This window comes from Ixodes scapularis, unplaced genomic scaffold (genome assembly GCF_016920785.2).
Source record: "Ixodes scapularis isolate PalLabHiFi unplaced genomic scaffold, ASM1692078v2 PGA_scaffold6__148_contigs__length_123643588, whole genome shotgun sequence".
Lineage (NCBI taxonomy): Eukaryota > Metazoa > Arthropoda > Arachnida > Ixodida > Ixodidae > Ixodes > Ixodes scapularis.
Genome location: NW_024609881.1, coordinates 101159171 through 101177700, shown reverse-complemented (window position 1 = coordinate 101177700; position 18530 = coordinate 101159171). Strand labels below are relative to the sequence as shown.

General features: G+C 43.9%; 2 protein-coding genes across 2 annotated transcripts; both read left to right on the top strand.

Moving 5' to 3' along the window:
* Window positions 1-6460: 6460 nt before the first annotated feature.
* Window positions 6461-9994, top strand: LOC120849115 (cysteine-rich venom protein 6-like). The gene is made up of 2 exons (XM_040221249.3): window positions 6461-6617; window positions 9789-9994. Exons 1-2 carry the CDS (start codon window positions 6548-6550, stop codon window positions 9992-9994), a joined length of 276 nt encoding a protein of 91 aa, XP_040077183.2. The 5' UTR covers window positions 6461-6547.
* A 956-nt stretch (window positions 9995-10950) lies between these two features.
* On the top strand, window positions 10951-17475 carry LOC115310930 (venom peptide SjAPI). Its single transcript, XM_029969416.3, has 4 exons — window positions 10951-11418; window positions 12715-12875; window positions 16406-16564; window positions 17312-17475. The coding sequence occupies exons 1-4, from the start codon at window positions 11339-11341 to the stop codon at window positions 17410-17412; spliced, it is 501 nt and encodes a 166-aa protein (XP_029825276.3). The 5' UTR covers window positions 10951-11338; the 3' UTR covers window positions 17413-17475.
* The last annotated feature ends 1055 nt before the right edge of the window (window positions 17476-18530 follow it).

Sequence of the window (18530 nt, the reverse complement as noted above, 5' to 3'; positions counted from 1 at the left end):
CATGGGACATGTTATGGACTAACATTGCGTGCAAAGATGCAAGAGCCCTTTAAAATGCGCCGTGACCATGTAACGGACTATACTCTTTTTCACCTCAATTTCTGCACCGGAGGCTCCACCTCTACAGCCCGCGCATTGGCCAGTCACCGTCGCACCACCACAAAGCGTTCCTCCGCCATTTTTGAAACAAATATAAACAAAAAATGTCTACAAAGAAAAAGTTCTCTACGAGCATCGTAATCGTGATAATCTGGTCATCTTAAATAGGGTTTATAATGTAGCACGTTTTGAGCTATAATTTCTCATATGCCCAAATTTATTGGTGTGATTGCTTTTAAAATACGGATCGCAGGCAGTCGCTGCGGAGGTGGCGGAGGCCGCAGTGACTGCGTTCGTTTGTTCACGGAAGAGCGAGTCGTTCACAAACGGAATTGCTTTGTTAATAAATGCAGCACTCCCGACTTGTCTAACATCTTTTCTCAAACAAAACAATTGTACCGTCAAAGTGTCGACTTAAACGACGCAAGACTTAAACGGCTCAAGACTATTTCTCTACTTCGTTTGCACCACGTCATAGGAGTGTTGAATTTACGAACGCGTGCGGTTAACTTGGTGACGTCATGTTGTTGTTCGTATTCGGGGAATCGAATGCTCGCCGTGCTCGACTCGATTGCGTTCTTCTGCATGTTCGGTTTTCTTTTACCACTTTATCGTCCTGTTTTATTATTCTGTGGAGATGCAGGCCTGTGCAGTTCTAAATCGATAGCTCAGCTCCGCGCTTCCGCGAGCGACCGCTCCGAATACGGACGCCACAAACCTGCTTGCAACCGACTGGCTGAATCTACTGCCAACATGCACTCTGACTCCTCCCAGCGGGAGTGCCGGGTGAGGACACCCGGCACTCTGGTTCAGTTCAAAGAGCGTTTATTGATGCCATTAGGCAGGAAAAGGGGTGTAAGAATGCATAGGTGGCTAATAGTCGAGGCCTGGATGCGGCATACTATTTGAAACATGTACACTAAATAATCGATTCCAGCTTCGCCTCGTGGAGGAATTCCAGGAGATTTCGCAGGATCTTTCGTTGTTGGTTCTCGTTTCCAGGGGGATGAGTCCAGCCTTCCAGAGTGGCGATGTTCTGAGGTCGCAATTTTGCCCTTTCTGCGTGATACTTGGGGCACACCCACACTTAGTGGTATGCGTCCGCCCTAGCGTTCATGTCGCACTGGGAACAAAGGCCAGGCCTTTTGAGTTTGTTCCACGATGCGAGCCTCGCGGGTGATAGTGTTGCTTCTGTGCGGACTCGAGTGAGCAGAACTTGCCGTCGTCGTCCCAATCCCCGTGAAGGGAGCAGGGGATGTGCCGGCTCGGGTAGGAGCTCTTCAAGTTTCGCCTGGTATTCATTTTTTATTCCGGCCTTTTCTTCGGCGGGGTCATATTTTTGTAATTGCCAATCGACGATGGATGCTCGATCTCGAGCGGTCACGAAATATTGGCGATCTTGAAGTGGAAGCGTTTCATCTCCGGGCCCGCGGAAGGAAGGGGTAGCAAGGGCGTCGCGGGCCAGTTGATGGGCTTCTTCGTTGCCTGGGATCCCCGCATTACCAGCAGGGTTGTAAAGTACCTAGGTACAAGTAGCTGTAAATCGGTATCTAGGTACTTTTGTTGTACCTGAGGTACAAACCTAGGTACTTTTATTTCTCAGTATCTGTATCTGTATCTTAGGTACATTTTCCAGTAACTTGTAACTAAGTGAAGTTACTTTTTACAGGTACTTTTTTATTCACTTCGTCAAAATCGTAGAAAATACAATATAACATATAACGGAAAATAAATTATAATTACCGTCATAAAGCAATTTAACATCACGTAGTGTTTCCACTCAATAAATCAAACTCAAAATTTACACTTTATATAACCGAAAATGTTTGTGAAGAAAAAAAAACAAACTGCGAGGACGTTTCACCTTCGCCTTTAAGAGTTGAACGCGATAGGGTTATCGGGCCCCGTTCGCATGGCCTTCTCAATCGCTTCTCATGCTCTTGAGTCACACAACGACCTAGTTCTTATGATACAACACTCCCGGCGCGATCGAGGAGCTTTTGCCAGTGCTTTGATGCCATTTTACCCCGCAAGGTTTATTTATGTGTTTGCTGGGCACGTGCTAACAACACTCGATGCGATAATGCCTTTACCCTGACGCAGACAGACATCGAGGCACTCTAATGACGGCAGGATCGCAGTGACATTCCCAAGCCCTCCGTTGCCTAGTCGGTATCATGTCTGGCTCGCAACCGAAGGGTCGTGGGTGCGATCCTCCGTAAATTTTTCAAATTTTTCTTCAAGGCAAATGAATTAGTTTATCAAGTGGGATCATTTGAAACATGCTGCGACCATTAATTCGTATGTCTTTAACCACCTTCATTCCACGCGTGACGTCACGTTTCACATGAGCGTTGTGGGTTGATTGAAATTCCCGCGCGAAGTCACGTGGCTGTGACGTCAAGACCCTATCGACCATTCAGAAATTTCCCGTCACGCCGCCGACGCCACCGACATCCGACGGATTTTCCGTGACACAAGCTCCTAAACGCGCTCGCGTTACAATATTCTCTTCCTTCCGAAAAACGAAAGAAAAAGCGTGAAAGCTTGAAGACTTTCGCTCGTCGTTGCGTTGCGAAGGTTAGGTGCGTATGCACTCGACTCTTAGTTTCTCCGTGCGGCCGACGTCTTCAGGGCCCGCCGATGGCTTCGATGCCAGTGCTGGCGCTGAAGGGCAAGCCACGTCAACAAGCGAGTTTGAGCGGGACGTCGTAAACAATGGAAGCTGTGTCCTCGGTGAGCCAATTGGAGCGTGAGAGTAAGGCATACGAGGACTCAACTCCGATGTGGACATCTGTGCAGCGCCGTCACGTGCCTCGCTCCAGTGACCTTATTGGCCCCCCGGGCCCTTCTGTTTTGCCATTTGACAACTTCTACCGAGTTGGAGGCTCCTCCGGTGGCTGTTTCTCGCCGACTGTACAGTACACCAAACTTGCTCCGACAAGAAGTCTGGACTGTTTCAAGCACATGCCGCTGCTGAAAAGCGTGTTCATAAAATTCAACACAGGGCTTCCAAGCGGTGCGGCGGTAGAGCACGTTTTTAGCGTAGGAGGAACAATTGCTACCAAACTGCGATTGAAGATGTCGGATGAACATTTCGAAGAAGTCCTAATTCTGAGGTCAAATCGAGCACCCACGTGAAAAAGACAGTCTTCGAATTCTCTGGTGAGCGTTTTGCCTTAATTCTCCCATTGACACAAATAAAGCATGTTTATCAAACTTGTTTTTGTGTACATCCCGGTATACAAAGGATTTAATTCCAATAATAATGCGATAAATTTGAGAAAAATACTTGACGTGAAAATAAAAAGTACCTTTGAAGTAACTGTACCTGTACCTAGGTACATTTTTAAGCGAGTAGCTAGATACGCACCTAGGTACATTTTCGTATGAGTAACTGTAACTGTAACTTAGGTACACTTTTAAAGTAACTTTCACAACCCTGATTACCAGGAACCCACTCGATTCTTATGAAGACACCCCGCGACCTAAGTGTCGTGGCGAGCTTTTTGATCTTGCGTACTTGGACGCTAGGGCTATTTTTGCTTCGACACTCTTTCACCGCCTCCTGTGAATCCGTAAAGATCCTGAGGTTCTCAAGGAGGTCGGTGGCTTGAGTGCCGACCGTCTTTAATGCAAGGCGAATTGCTGCCAGTTCTCCTCCCTTTGTCGACACCGTAGGGGGTAATGCTTCAATTGCCTCGAGTCGAAGTGCTGGGAATACCACGGCAGCCAACTTGAGGGTGACGGGGCCTTCAAGCGATGCAGTGTCCGCATAAGCAGCAACTACGGTCTTGCTTTGCTTCCAGCTCTCCACCATTTTGTTGTGTGCTTTTACCCGGTTGGGCCGTTGTTTGGCTTTTACCCGGCGAATTCTTTTTGAGGAGAATTCGCCGGTGCACAAGTTGAGTTGGAAAAGAGTATAATACTCCGCATGAAGATGCAAACTTTTTTTTGAAGCTGTCAGTGTTATAGTCAGCTAAACAAATTTTGAAATTGTGCAGAAAAAAGTCAAATAGTGTCTTAGGTACATTTGAAATAAATCGTGCATTCGTTTTTTCCAGTTTCTAACCGGTTTTCATTACTTGCGCTCATTAGAGTCAAAACAGGGAATACTTAGAAGAGCGTTTATAGCCTCCAAGCGTTGGGAAGATTTTTTATCTTTTACGACAATCACAGGATCATCACGAATAACCGTGCGGCATGAGCAGCCCAGACTAAACAAATTCACAAGCTCGAGCAAGACAGCTCGAGGACTAAGGACCCAGAACAGCTATCGCCGCAGTCATAGAAGCTCAGAGAAGCTCCCGTTTATGTTTTGAACGTGTTAGCATTAGTACCAGCACGAAATTGAAAAGCTGACGTCATCCGTCTGGGGACGAAACAGTGGAAAGGGTTGCGCACCGTGTACAGTGGAGGAGAGTAGTAAAGTTCAAAGGTGAGAGAGAGGCGGGGCGGAAGTCAATGCGCGGGCGGATGCTGGAGGCGGGCGAACGAGACAGAAGAGTGGAAGCAGTGCGTAGCTCCGCTGGCCGAATGCGGCCCAAGAAGTGGCAGGCCGACGCGGGTCTGCGTGCGACAGGAGCGGGAAAATATTAAAGGAAGATGCATTGGTGGATTCTTAGGGAATACGTTAGCATGACTCTTCTGAAACGCAACACATGTCCCACTTTGTGAAACCCTAACAGCGACATCGTAACGTATCAAAAAGGGCAGAAAAATAAAAGAAGCAGAAGAAATGGCCAAAACAGAAAAGGTAGGGTCAAGGTTGCGTTTACCAAAGGGGGATGTTTGTGGCATTTTTCGGGGGGTCACTCTAACGCATTCCCTAAGGATCTACCAATGAATTAATTCCATTAATTCATTGAAATTGATGAATGCCTTATTGAATAACGCATTCATCAATGAAAATGAGTTCCATTAATTTTAGATGTTATTTGGGATGGTAAATATTGGTTGCTGTCCATACTATCAAACATCTTCCTATTACCACAAATGTGCCCCCCGGAGCCCGCACCGTTACCGCAGAGCTCCCTTAGCTGCGTCAAGCCTTGAACAATCGGATTCACTTTCCACAGCCCACTCTGGACAGCCCTCCAGTGGTGAAATATATAGCGAGTCAGTTCACCGTATCACGGGTAATATTAAAAATCGAGGTGTTTTAACACCTCATCACTGCACTTTTCTTGATATCACAGCAGAAATTCATGTCTAAGCATTTCACACATTCATCATTCAATGCCTTGTCCATGCCATTAAATTATAAAAGCATCGAGCGTTTTGTGCCTTCGGTACGAGACAGCTAACCAATGGTTTCTCGAAAGTGTCCAGATCGGAATTGTCTTCCTACGTTTTTTTATTCAACACCTCAACCTTGGGATTCCTTGGAGCATTACAAAAATACAATATCCAACAGTTTCTTAAGTACCAAATGTCTGACTTGGTTGTCTTAAGTCTCATTCAAAACAACCTAAGCGATTTAAACTACTTCTTCATTTAATACCAATTTTATGCTGCCTGACGCCATGAGCGATCAATTGACCATTTGAAAATTCCAAAGCCCCAAAAAGCATGCAGAGTTAGTATTTACGCCCGCTCTAGGTGGGGGTGTCTGCAAGAGCAATTCTCTCAGTAATCGCTTAACATAAATGGCGCCCTGTGAGTGCACTGTTCGTCGCTTAGTCTTACTCATTTACTTCGAATCTTTCCTACAGAGGCAAGCGCGTGTAGTATGCCTAACTATACCTGCAGCATTCTTCATGAAACTTGAAACATTTGAAAATTTTCTATAGTAAAAATGTTGCATTTATAAAGACCAAATGTTGTGAATTCGGTATATCAATTCCTAATAATATATATATATATATATATAAATATATATATTTCCGAGTGCGCGTATAAACGAAAACAGGGCCTCTGTCGCCACGATTGCACGAACACAAGTTTTGCCTCGAGCAACGTAACTTGTAATAGAAGCCTGTCCTTGAGGCTCACACGTCCGCTGAAAAACGCGTGATGTATTGACCTGGGCAACTTTGCCAACACGTGCCGAAAACAAACCATCAGACAGCCGAGAATTCAAAGAAGGAGCAACTCCAAAGATAGGAGAGTGTCTTGCAATTTAATGCGGACGCCCCACTGGGCAGAATACTTGCAAGTGCGCATGCATTTCCTTGTGGCAAAGCGAGAGGGAATGCCGGCGCATACACTTGCAGACGATGAGCGGTTTTGTCACCTCATAGCAGTTCGTATTACATATGCGGCCCATAAATCGCGTGACCGACCCGCGATCGAGCGAGTGAAAACCCTCTGAAATCTATGGACACCGTAGACACCATAACACGTCGCACTTACTCCTAACGCGTCCCGCCGTCGGTGATATAAAGAGCTGGTTTCCACTGGCTCGCAAAGACAAAACGATTGGGACTGCCTTTCACAAGGGACCACCATGAAAACCTACGTGCTACAAGTCCTTCTGCTCACGCTCGCTGTCGCGGTTGTGCGTGCAGCTAACACAGGTGTGTTCCATATGTCCATTGAAAAAACATCATTGCATAGAGACTCTTAAAAATGCCCCTTCGTCCACTTCACCTCAGGCCACTTAGATAGTCGATGATTTTGACTGAGAGTCACAGAGGAGGCTCCGCAATTGTCAAACAACGAAAGCATGTTCATGCCGGGGACTAAAACTTATGATGTGATATTGAACGTTAAAATATGCGCCTAAAATGTAAGCTTCTGAGTGTCATACCTCAGCCTTTATCTTTCATGTTTGAATACATATTTTTGTGTATTGTCATACGCTGTGATTTCTTTGTATATTGCAGTCATTGGCTCCTCTGATGATCGGAAAGAAAGTTGACGCACGAGCAGGTTCAAGGGTATATTAGCGTTTCTGTCCGCAACTAACAATTGGCGTAGTGATCTGTCATGAATGGTGCCTATAATTGCCCGTTCTTGTTGGTAATCCTGACTTGGTGAGAAAATAACATAAAGTTGTTTTATAGTGGTAAATTGCTTCATCACAAAGAAGTGAAATGGACGATACGGCTTTTTTATTATTGTTCTGCTACAAGGGTACATATGCGCCTGTTCATCTTTCCCAACCTAACTATAAGAAGGTGCTGACGGTTTCCGTGGAACTTGTTCAAAACTACCACTGTTGATTAACTTCTGTGTCATTTGAATTTGAAGAATTGCATAATAGTTTTTCTACGCGACGATTCAGTGTCGACACGATTTGAATGTTAGCATTGTGATTAGCAGAAACAAAAGAAAAACAATAAATAGCAAAAACCAACTAACATAACTGTTTTGTGGTGTTACTGACTCCAGAGCAGTAACTTTTTTTTATGCGTGCAGGTCCACATTTTTTAAATAAAATTCAACCTTTAAGGGTGAACAGAAGGTTAGGGCGCGAACGAGCTGGTGATTGTTAAACATTCTTGACTGGAATGCAGAGACTGGGCGGAGAGGAAAACACAAAGCGTGTTTTTGGGGAAAAGTACAACTCTCGCGGGACCGAATAATGAAAATTTGTAACCCAACTGAGTGAAGCAGTAACCTAAATCACGGCGAGTATTCTATAGAAACTGAAATTTGCTTCTTTGTTTTCTATTGCGACATCGGTAGTTAGTGCTATATTCTTTGTAAATCAAAGTATCACGAGAAAATCATTACTTCTATATTCTGTTAAGCGGATAGCTTCATTGCAGTATTAGAAATTTGCATTTCAAGGTATGTAACCATTGGACACCTCGACCTAATCCAAGGCTGCAACACGAAACAGGAATAACATGGTACATGACGGCGATTACAGCATGTGCCCAGAACAAAAATATACCAAATGAGTTTGGTGTAGCACGCTCTTTCTTTAGTTTTTAGTGCGTTTTGTCACTCACGGCAGGGCGGACAGTTGAAGGTTAGCAAGTTATGCAGTCATTTTTTATATTTAGTCTTATACTTCAATATATTATAGCTTTAAGATAGGATAACACATGCGACAAGCCCCTTCAGTATTGCAAAACTTCATTTCACGAACGTTTTAGGGCAAGCTATGCTGGATTGATCAAAGATGCGACCCATAAGAAATCAATATCTACGGCGAATAAATGTGCGTCGAAAATAAACGCAGTAATTTTTAAACCCCTACGTTCCAATCAAAAGAGAAATCAATGCTCTCAAGCAGTGAATTTGCCTCTCTACTGCACTTATGTCCCACATACCATATTTTATTTTTCTCATATTGACATACTCCTTGTTTAAACAAAAATTTTCGAAAAACCCTAACAATAGGGTCGTTAACACTTGAAAAAAATCTTTCCGGAAAGAAAATGCATTCTACGGTGCAAGCGTCTCGGATAAAAAAAAATATTAACTAATATTTTGAATATCTAGAATTTAATGATAAGTTCTTTTTTATGTATGAAGATAAACATTTGGTCCTAATTAAAACATGGTGAGCATCACCGAAATACAATTATTAAGCCTACTGAGAAAGATACACAGGGCAGGTGCAGCATTTTATGGTGTTCCGAAGAAACGTTCACGTTTGACTTTCGGTTTCCCATCGGTGGACCAGCAATCCTGCACCCCCCTCCCCTCCCCTGGTGATTGAGACGAAAAACGAACGTGCGCATTATTAATTGTCTTTGGTCACTTTTAGTGCAGTAGAATATGCTAAGCCTCCCTCATTATATGCTTCCAAGTTAGTTGCGTTGGTGGTTTTTTCTAATACATATTGAAGTTGTGCTCGTTGGTGCATATTGCGGGAAAAATGTAAGAAAAATACGTATTCAAAACTGGACAGATCTTCACTCAGCCACCCGAGAAAAAAAACGAAGTGTTACAGAATATTTAATTAATTTAGAAATTATAGAAACAAAACATCAACTTCCACACATACCTTCTCATTCTACGATTGAATTCCTCATTATACATCGTAATTGACTCTGCACTAATGGAAACATCAGGGCTGTGTAGACCACGTATGGTTAGTTCTCTACATTATATATTTTTGTTACATACTGTGTAGCACTTCGTTTTTATCTTTTCGAATGGCTGACTAAAGACGTTTCCTGCTGAGAATTGGCATTTTTCTTTCTTAATCCCCGCTTCATGGCTTCATATATTGAAGAAGAGGAGAAAGAAAACACAGTCGTGAATAAGTCTTGTGCTCGTGTCTTTCTTCTACTTGGCCTTGTGTAAACTTTCAAAAAGTTACTTAATAAACGTTAGTTAATTATGTAACCAGTTATTCGTCTTTTGCAGTTCCTCATGTTCGTCGTGGCCAGTTTTTTGTTCCGGAAAGAGTTTTTTTTTTCTTTTTTTTTTGCGATGTTAGCCATGCTCTTTTTGGCGATTTTTGAATGTTTTCGCTGAATCAACAAGTATTAATGCTCGAGACCCGAACGATTAGTCTTCCCAGGTTTGACCCAGTCACAGTCATTTAAGGAAGGAAGCGAGTAGATAAAAAAATGGAAAATATGTGATTTCAATTTAACCTGTTACTGTGACGCCATGATGATACGCCTAAGAACGTCATGGTCACAAAAAGAAAAAAAAAGTACACGCACGGTATCTTTTAGACAATAGAGAAAGCCAGCCGTTGAAACATCTAGGCGTTCGCATAGTTTGAAGCGATGTTTGTCTCGACCACGCGAGGCGTCAATCTATTTGTCTTCCCACAGGAATCGAATGGCCGCCAAAACCAGAGAAGTGCGCCGAAGGCGAAACCTGGAAGGAATGCGTCGGAAGTTCATGCGCTGAACTCACCTGCGAACGCCCGAAGCCTTCCCGCGGATGCACCGAAGACTGCAGATACGGATGTTACTGCGCTCCGGACTTCTTCAGGAACGCCAATAAAGAATGTGTCAAGAAGGACAAGTGTCCATGAAAACTGTAACGAATCTCATTATTTCGCAAAAAATAACGTGTTATTAAACACCGGAATATCCAGTATTACCATTACAAACTACGACGAAGCAGACAGATGGGTACTTTATTGTAGTAGCCCTTGTTGTATTTTTTTTTAATCAATCAATTGCTTCATTCACTTTTGAAATTTGTTAGAAACGATGCATAACACATCTGCATACGCAGCTTATTTGGCCCAGGCTTGAGTCCATTCCATCAAAAGTAGAATTATGAATCCGGTGTGTTGCCTTGCACTCATGCTTGTGCCGTACAAATATTGGTAAAGACTCTCATTTTTTATAAATAGACAGCTCAATATACATTATCATCTGCTCTTCTATATTGTTCAAACTTCCACGTAATTTGCACGTAGCGTAGTATCCGGGCTTGAACCCGGATACTAGGCTCAGTGAAACCGTAATGACAAGTAGCAATGTTTTTTTTTTTCTAAAGTAATAAACGTGTCTTGCATAGAATTTGCGTCTCCCATTGGCTTGTACCCTCGCTTCAGCAAATCTCAAGGCAGTAGTAAGCGAAGACGGATTACCCTTGATATGTACTGGCTCATGTTCGTGTGCGAGCGTTGTCTGCCTGCGCTTCTGCTGACTGCGTACAGCCCCTGCACCTTATCTCTCGGAAGAGCTACCGGTCGAATGGCCTCTTTGGTGTCAGCAGCCGGGACGATACGTCCGAGCGCGTCGATGGTACGAGCGGAGGGGCCAAAGAAGCAGTGCTGAGAGCGCATCCTCACTGAGTTTGCCCTCTTTCTGCAAGTGCTCATCCTCCGGCTTATGTTATCAAGCGTAACGTTACACATTTTAGCTTGTGTACACACCAACTCAACTCTTCGGCTTCACACCAGTGCGGTGGCGCTGCTGTCGGAACTGGGCTTCCGCAGATGTTTCGCCTTATGAGAATCTGGTTTCTGTGCGCGGCCGACGCGAGCTTGCTTGTAAACAGTGGTTGATGTATATGCGATCGTTTATCGTCTAGACTTTGACCTCACTCGGACTTCAGCTGAAAGGAAGTGTAGCGGACGACTCTCGCTCATCAACGTGCTCTGTATACGTGCACGTTTATTCTAGCTTGTAATGCCACACAGCTCTGTGTTACGGTGACGGCCGGTCTGCCAGTTGATGAATCCGCGATATTATGAAAAGAATTATTGGAGTGTTGTACATCGTCTTGAAAATAACTGAGACCGTGATTAGTTTCGCCTAGTTAATGCTTTGGTTTCTGAAATAAGCCTATAGCTTCTATTGGAAACTTGCAAACCGTACTTTCAATCTATTATATCAGCCAATTTTGGCAGAGAAAAAACGGGATGTTCCGCAGACTTATCCATTTCTGTTGGAGGCAGAATGCTGGCGGAGCAAGAATGAGTATGATAAACTGGAACATCAGGTGAGTGCCTCGAAGCAGGATGGATTCTCGGTATCCCCAAAAACGAAGCACGCACGTGGTAAACATCTAACTAAAATCAACTGCTTCAACTATTTTTTCTGCTGCCTATCAAGGTTCTAACTGATTTGTTTTTCTATTTTACAAAAAAGGATAGCGATGCCAAAAATAGTTATCAGATGATTAAAAGCTTGAATAACATAGACGTTATGCATCTCAGTAAATAGTTCCTTTCATGCCAACCAACATGGTACCTATCTTCTTTCAGTGCGATTCGTAGTTTGTACGAAAAATCAAAAATTTATCTGAAGTCTAATGACATGTAAGGTACCATGTATACAAACTCTTCCTTCATATACAATAGAAACACCAATAAATGTCTAAAAAAAGCTAAATCCCTAGAAAAGAATTTTTTATCTTGTTTTAGAAAACGTCATCGACTATGCGTTTTCAATTTTTCTATGTTCATTCTTATAACATCATACATATAAAGTCTTCAATAAATCATACGGAAATTATCATACTGAAATAATTTGGAAAAAAAGTTATCACGTTGTGATTGCGCTAACCGTGTTGTGCAGCTTAATAAAAGAACATTTTGTTTAGAAAATCCTAAAGTTTTAAACTTTGTACAACGCACGGTGACTGGTGCGTGGAATATTTTGTACGTTATTTGTTCCGACGTCTTTAGTGGAAGATACATGTTTCTTTTATATATTTTGTAACTTAACAACCTTTCCAATAATCAACTTCCGCGCAAGGCCATCTTGGACTTCTTGACTGCGTGAAGAGGTTCTGGATAAGCTCATAAAAGGTTTATCTGGACCAGTAACAGATAAAAGCACCAACTCTCTTTATTCTTGCCTTGATCATTGTAGGATGAGCACGAAAAAAATAATATACCACCCTCCATTACCAAAAACACATGCCTCCTCACGTTTACGCAAAATAATTAAACCAACTTGGGTATTTCTGGAAACATTAGACCGGCACGCAAGTGTTCGTAGTATTGAGTAAGCCTCTCTGCGCTTTTCAAGACTCCGGACCAGCGGCGTCTTCGATCCTGCGATAAACTGGCCCTTCAGAAGGTGACAGCAGGCACGTAATTCTTTGAAGTAGCTTTGGCAAAGCGTACGCAGCACTGTTTGTGAGCTTGCCCAGAGGCCAACATCGGCATAAAAAGTTGCGAGTACTACGGTTTTGGTTTTTTTGTGCGTGTGTTTGTATGTGTGTGGTGCTCCGTTCCTTAGCTCCTCTTTCACGTTTTTTTTTTTTTTTTTTTGTGCTCGCCATTCTCAGAAGGACCCGGCCCCTCTCGGAGGCCCTTATAAAAACAGGACGCAGTTTGTCGTCAGACGTTGACTATCTCCTTCCACAAACTACGACAATGTTGAAGTTTGTTGTGATCGCTCTGCTGGGCTCCTTGGCCCTGGCCTCTGCGATCCCGGAACAGTATGACGGTAAGTAAACCTAATAATTTTTATGGCAGAACTACCATGAGAGTTTAATGGATCTAGCAACCTTTATATAAGTCTCAAAATATGTTTATGCCATGCTCCGCCATGTGTCATGTAGCACACAAATGCCCATAGCTGGTGCAACATTTTGATTGGAGATGGTGGAGAGCCAACTCGGCCTAAATCAAAAGTTGGGGCTAAGACTGTAACTTTCCTACGGGCCCACATAGAAGTAAATTTTTAGGGCGAATATGAAAAGAAAAACTTGTGGTCGCTTCGGCTATCTAATGTAGCCATATTAGAAAATAATGAAAAACAATAATTTTACACTTTGCTTTTGGTCTTAGTTTCGTAAAAGAAAATGCCCCTACTGCTGAAACAACATAGACATTTTCACATTATTCTCCAACAAGGCTAAGCAGCCTACTGAGCGGTATAATCCTTCGGTCTTTATTTGTACACTTTCATTGGGGCTAGTTTTTATTTCGTTATTTTTAGAAAACAAATGAATCACCTGGTCATGCTTCTGTGGCAAACTACAATGTCGGAGCACGAGAAGATATATTTTTCTTATTTAAATGGGGAATATAGATATTTATTTTTAGGCCTGTAAATAAGCATGTTATTTCTAATCATGATCCAAAGATCCCCAAGCAGCACACTTTCTCGGCCCAGGCTTGGGCCAGATTGGCGCGAGATAGAGCCAACTTGGCTCAGGCCTGACCCAAGCTTGGCCGAACTGGCCCAAGCATGAGCCGGGGAATAGTGCTGCTAATTGGCATCGACTAGATTGGGAAAGTCAAAGAGCAGAAAACGCTAGGTATCATTTTTTAGAAGATATGCAATGCTATCATAACATAAAATACTTAGCTAAGAAGCTGTCAAAGTTTTGGGGGTAACATGTCACTGTCGCTTTTCGTTGCCAGTAAATATTAAAATGCAAATTTATCACGCTCTCTTTAGCTCACAAATTAGCCGCAGTCATTTGATTTGGCTATAACGACTTAATGTAATGTTAGCAAACTTACTGTCCTCGAAACGAATATTCTGTGTTTTTTTGCGACGTGTTTTACGACACATATACCGAATCATTATTATTTTAACGGCAACGTCATGATAATTGCTAGTGTCTACGAGTACCATTTGTTGGGTTCTTATTTAGTGCTATCTCGTGAGTATTTATTTTTTGTCTAATTTACCTCACCTGACAAAACGTAAACCTCCTACCTATATCCGACGCAGAGAGTTCTGGACTGTGCTCCATCGTCGTGCGAATTACGCGCTGTAGTCAATTGCTCATAAGCTGCCTAGATTACTTACCAAGTTTATTACAGACCGCATTTATAGTCACCTTTTAAGAAAGAGATATGTAAACGCGTATTTTCTTCAGCCAAATTATATTTTATAGTGCTTTTTTCGCAATGCCCTCTATGTGCAGGGGCACCATACCAAGTCAACGTACATCGTGGAAGGTTTTTCCCTGGTGCCCTCAGCACAATAGTTTTAAAATAAACAAGTTCAAGTTCTTTTCAAGTTCAATGGGCCATGATTTTTGAAGTACCTCGGAGCTACCCTGTTAGATATTCCAGCCAACACCCTTCTTCTTCAGTTGAGTTTCCACTAGTTTGTGGCATCCTCACTGGGAGCGTGTGAACGGCAGGGTGTGTGTTTCAAAATCTCAGGCTCCAGCACGCGCTCAATGCCCTTCGTTGTGCTTTGGCGGCGCGTACGCGCTCGAGGTAGACGAGACGGTCGAAAGGTTGTCGAAGGTTGGAAGCTCGCGCTCTAGGTGAGGCACCTGAAGCTCCTCTCCGCGCATTGATATTGTGAATGACCCTAGTATGCTGGAAGAAAATAAAATATACCAAGAGCGCCACAGATAGCTCGAAAAGAGAGAAGACTCTGTTTTCCTTTTGTTTTTATGCAACGAAGGCCTGGCCTCAAAGCCATCAGTATGGTCAAGCGGGCTTCACCTGGGCGCAGGCGTGGCTGTTAAAGCTTGCCGTCTCTCAATACTCTTTGAGTAAAACGAATCTGCTCTAACTTTCTTCGATGTGCATCAGCGAAAATTGAGTCTTAGAATAAAAGTTTTTCGACGCTTTGGGTCCATCGAACAACTTGGGGCATCGCACTTCGCATGGACGGAGCTCTGCGCAAGTCTAGTGCGGGGACCCAAAGCTGCTTGGGCACCGAAGGCGTTGGGGTTCTTTATTCTAAAACTTTCTCTCGTTCTTTGTTTTCATCGGTTAAATACTCAGATACTTTCCACGGGTATAATCAAACCACGTTCAACTTCACTAAGCAGATTTGTCCGCATAGAAAATACAAACAAAATATGAGTAAAGTGGTATTGTTAAGTTCAGTAAGGTCTAGAACGTACTCAATCCGGCACCAAAAGAGACTTTACAAAATCCCAAGAAGCAGCGCGCAAGCTCCTGTAGGCCCTCTCATTGTGCCCTCGCATCTGCCACGCGACACTGAAGAGAGAGGTGGGTAGCGCAGTTACTCGCAAGCATTCTCTAGCACGGCCGCGTTTCCTCCGTCACCGCAAAATCACCCACGTTTTCCTATTTCTTCAACCGCCATCTCTCTCTCTCTCGCTCCCTCTCCACCTCTGCTACCACCGGACCTGAACCAACGTTACTTGATTAGCTCAGTTGTCAGTTGTTGACATCCCGCGATCTCAAATTTCCTCTCAAAACCGGTGGGCTCATAGAGTATGGTGGAGTGCCATGCTGACGCCGCGCTTCGAAACATAAGTATTACTTAGAATACGCAGCAATTTCATAGCAGCCGTCCCCCCAAAACATCAGTGCACCGAACGGCGGGGGGGGGGGGGGGGGGGGGGTGTTGCTCGTGTACGCATTGTCTATATGCAGTTCGGTAACTCAGCTAATCAAGTAACGTTTCCGTAGCCGGCATTCATTTCGGAACCACGGACGGCGCTGGAGATTTTGCAAACAGGTCTACACGAGCCGCGATACCTTCTGCTTCTTGAATAGAGGTTGCAGGATATTGGATAGGCCCCAAGGCAGCTTGCCTTAAGGTCTACTTGCTATCCTTTAATCAGAGTCAATCAGAACTCGGTGTCGTTCTGACGTCACAGCAACCACTGCAGCAGAAGATGCAGCAGACGAACCAGATGGATGTTACCTTCGTAAACGGGCGCTAGCTTGCGCCAGCTAGCCTCACTTAGGCGTGCCCAGGGTTGCCGGACTAGTGCTCCATCAAAAGCGCTTTCCCCACGCGGTGGCAAGACTATACTCCGCGACAACTTTTATTGGCAATGCAGTGGAAGGTGCAGGCCCGCGTCCCCTCTCCCATTTTGAGTGTACGCAGGCTCTCCTCCTCCCCCATATCAGGGTAGAGGAGGAGAGCCCGCGCACACTCAAAATGGGAGAGGGGACGCGGGCCTGTACCTTCCACTGCATTGCCAAGAAAAGTTGGCGCGGACTATAGCTTTAGAAGCTGTTGCAAACGTCCGTAGCTCGTACTCCTCATCAGTTTGTGCTGTATGTTTTTTTTTTTTGCAGGAGGACTGTACATTCCCACCCGTCGTCCCCACCGCTGCGGCGAAAATGAAATCTACAAATCGTGCACGAGCAGTTCCTGCGCCGAAGCGACCTGCGAACGGCCACGAGTCGGACCAGCCTGTACCATGGACTGCGTATACGGATGCTTCTGCCAACGCGGTATGTGTAAATTATCTTTAGTTTCGCTACAATCATTATCGACCAAGTGTAAATCTGAAATAAAGCGCGGATTGTGAATTTCAAAAATTTAAACAACAAAATAATTAATGAAGAAATTGCATCGCCTTTTATATATACTTTTACAAACTGGAATGTCTGCTCCCCGCAAGGCATTTGGGGGAGCCAATTACTCCAATCGGCGGAGGGCGTTAGGCAAACGGCGGACGGATACTTTGTTTAGGACCAAAAATATAATATCCGCAGTCGAAATGAGAATGGTGAGACTCTATGCTTAGTGCCATGTATACATCTCGAAGTGCAAAGATAAAGGGCTGATAATTAACGCGGCCACGATCCATAAAGCGGGAGAATTAATGGGAAAGGTCATATAGTCCAGCTTAACATTGGACAGGCGTAGACAAAAACCCAGGCATTGCGTCACGTATAGAATTTTTATCTTCAGTCTGCAGCGACGCCAATGAGGCCAGAGATAAAAAGTAGTGACTAGCTGGTGGTAACCTGCCATCTTTCCGTCCGTGTATACTGAAGATGCATAGGTGGTGGAACGTCTGTATTTGTTTTGGTTCTGAGTTATGTTAAGCTGTAGCAAACGTTTATAACCGCAGACAATATTATAATGATATAAAACTAAAAAAAAACTGCCGTGTAATCTGGGAGGCACAGACCCTTTATGATTTATCAACCAGAGTTCAGTAACGCCAAATGTGTTATCAACCCTCTCTCCAGGTTTCTTCCGTGACGAGGAGAAGAACTGCGTCACGAGGCGAGAGTGTCCGGAAGATTCGCCCGCGTACACATATAAAGCGAACGACTATGACTTCCAGTAAAAGAGCCATAAAGTGAAAGGTTACAGCAACTGCAATAAAGATCTTCATAAATTTCAACGAGAATTGTTTACTTGTTCTGTTTCATTACCTTGAATGTGTCATGCAAATATCCTGCGTAGCTAGCCCCGGAAATTAAACCATCTACAGTGGAGTACCGCTTCAAGAAACTCCAGTTGAACAAACTATTTATCTGAACAAACGTGTGTCAAATTCCTCGAGAAAATACCTTTTCTCTATAGGACCTTCAGTTGAGTGAACTTTAACTTAAGCAAACTTTTGCTTTAGGCCCCTCGAAGTTCGTTTAAGTTGTTGGAGTGGTTTAAGTTGGAATCAGAAATTGTCACGAATTCCCGGGAGGTGTACTCGTAATGAGGAGAGACAATCAATTCTTCGAGCAAATGGATGTCATAAATTCAAGTTGTGAAATGGCTAGTCCACGACAAGAACATATCACTACGAATAGACCCCACACTCGGGCATTCGGGCGAACGAATGTACTTCCAGACAGGCACGAGCAGCATTGTACGGAACAACCGTTCTGTACAATGAGGAGAGCCCAGACGCCCCAGATACACCCGAGGACCGAGCGAACCATGATCTTTGGAGCACACCACAAACCTCGCGGAAAGGGGCGGCCACCACCAAGAAGGAGCAGACAGCCATCCTTCTCAGACTGCGACACAACGGCGCCGCCGAACAGCTACACAAAAGGGAGATTCCAACGATGCCCCCGGGACTGAACCGCACAGCTTAAGTCACAATCTGGCGCATTGCCGCCACCAAGGCCGCTCTTTGCGATGGCGTTAAAGGGGCCCTGCAACAACTTTTCGATTGGTTTTAGTTTGCACCAAACCTGAGCGCACTGAACGTAGTAACTTAAGGAAACTTTTCTTTTCTCAAATTCCGCTTTATTTTAAAAGTTCTAGACATATTTCGCAATGCAGAATGAGATCAAGCTTTTTGAGGATAGCCCACTACATTTGTCATAATCAATTTCTTGAATTCGGTTAAAAACAAAATACACTTGGTGATGAGGCTCCGTGAGGTATATCTTTTTTTTTATCTGCCCATTGAGAAAAAAAGTAAGATGTATGTATGTTTTAGCGCGACTTCCATCA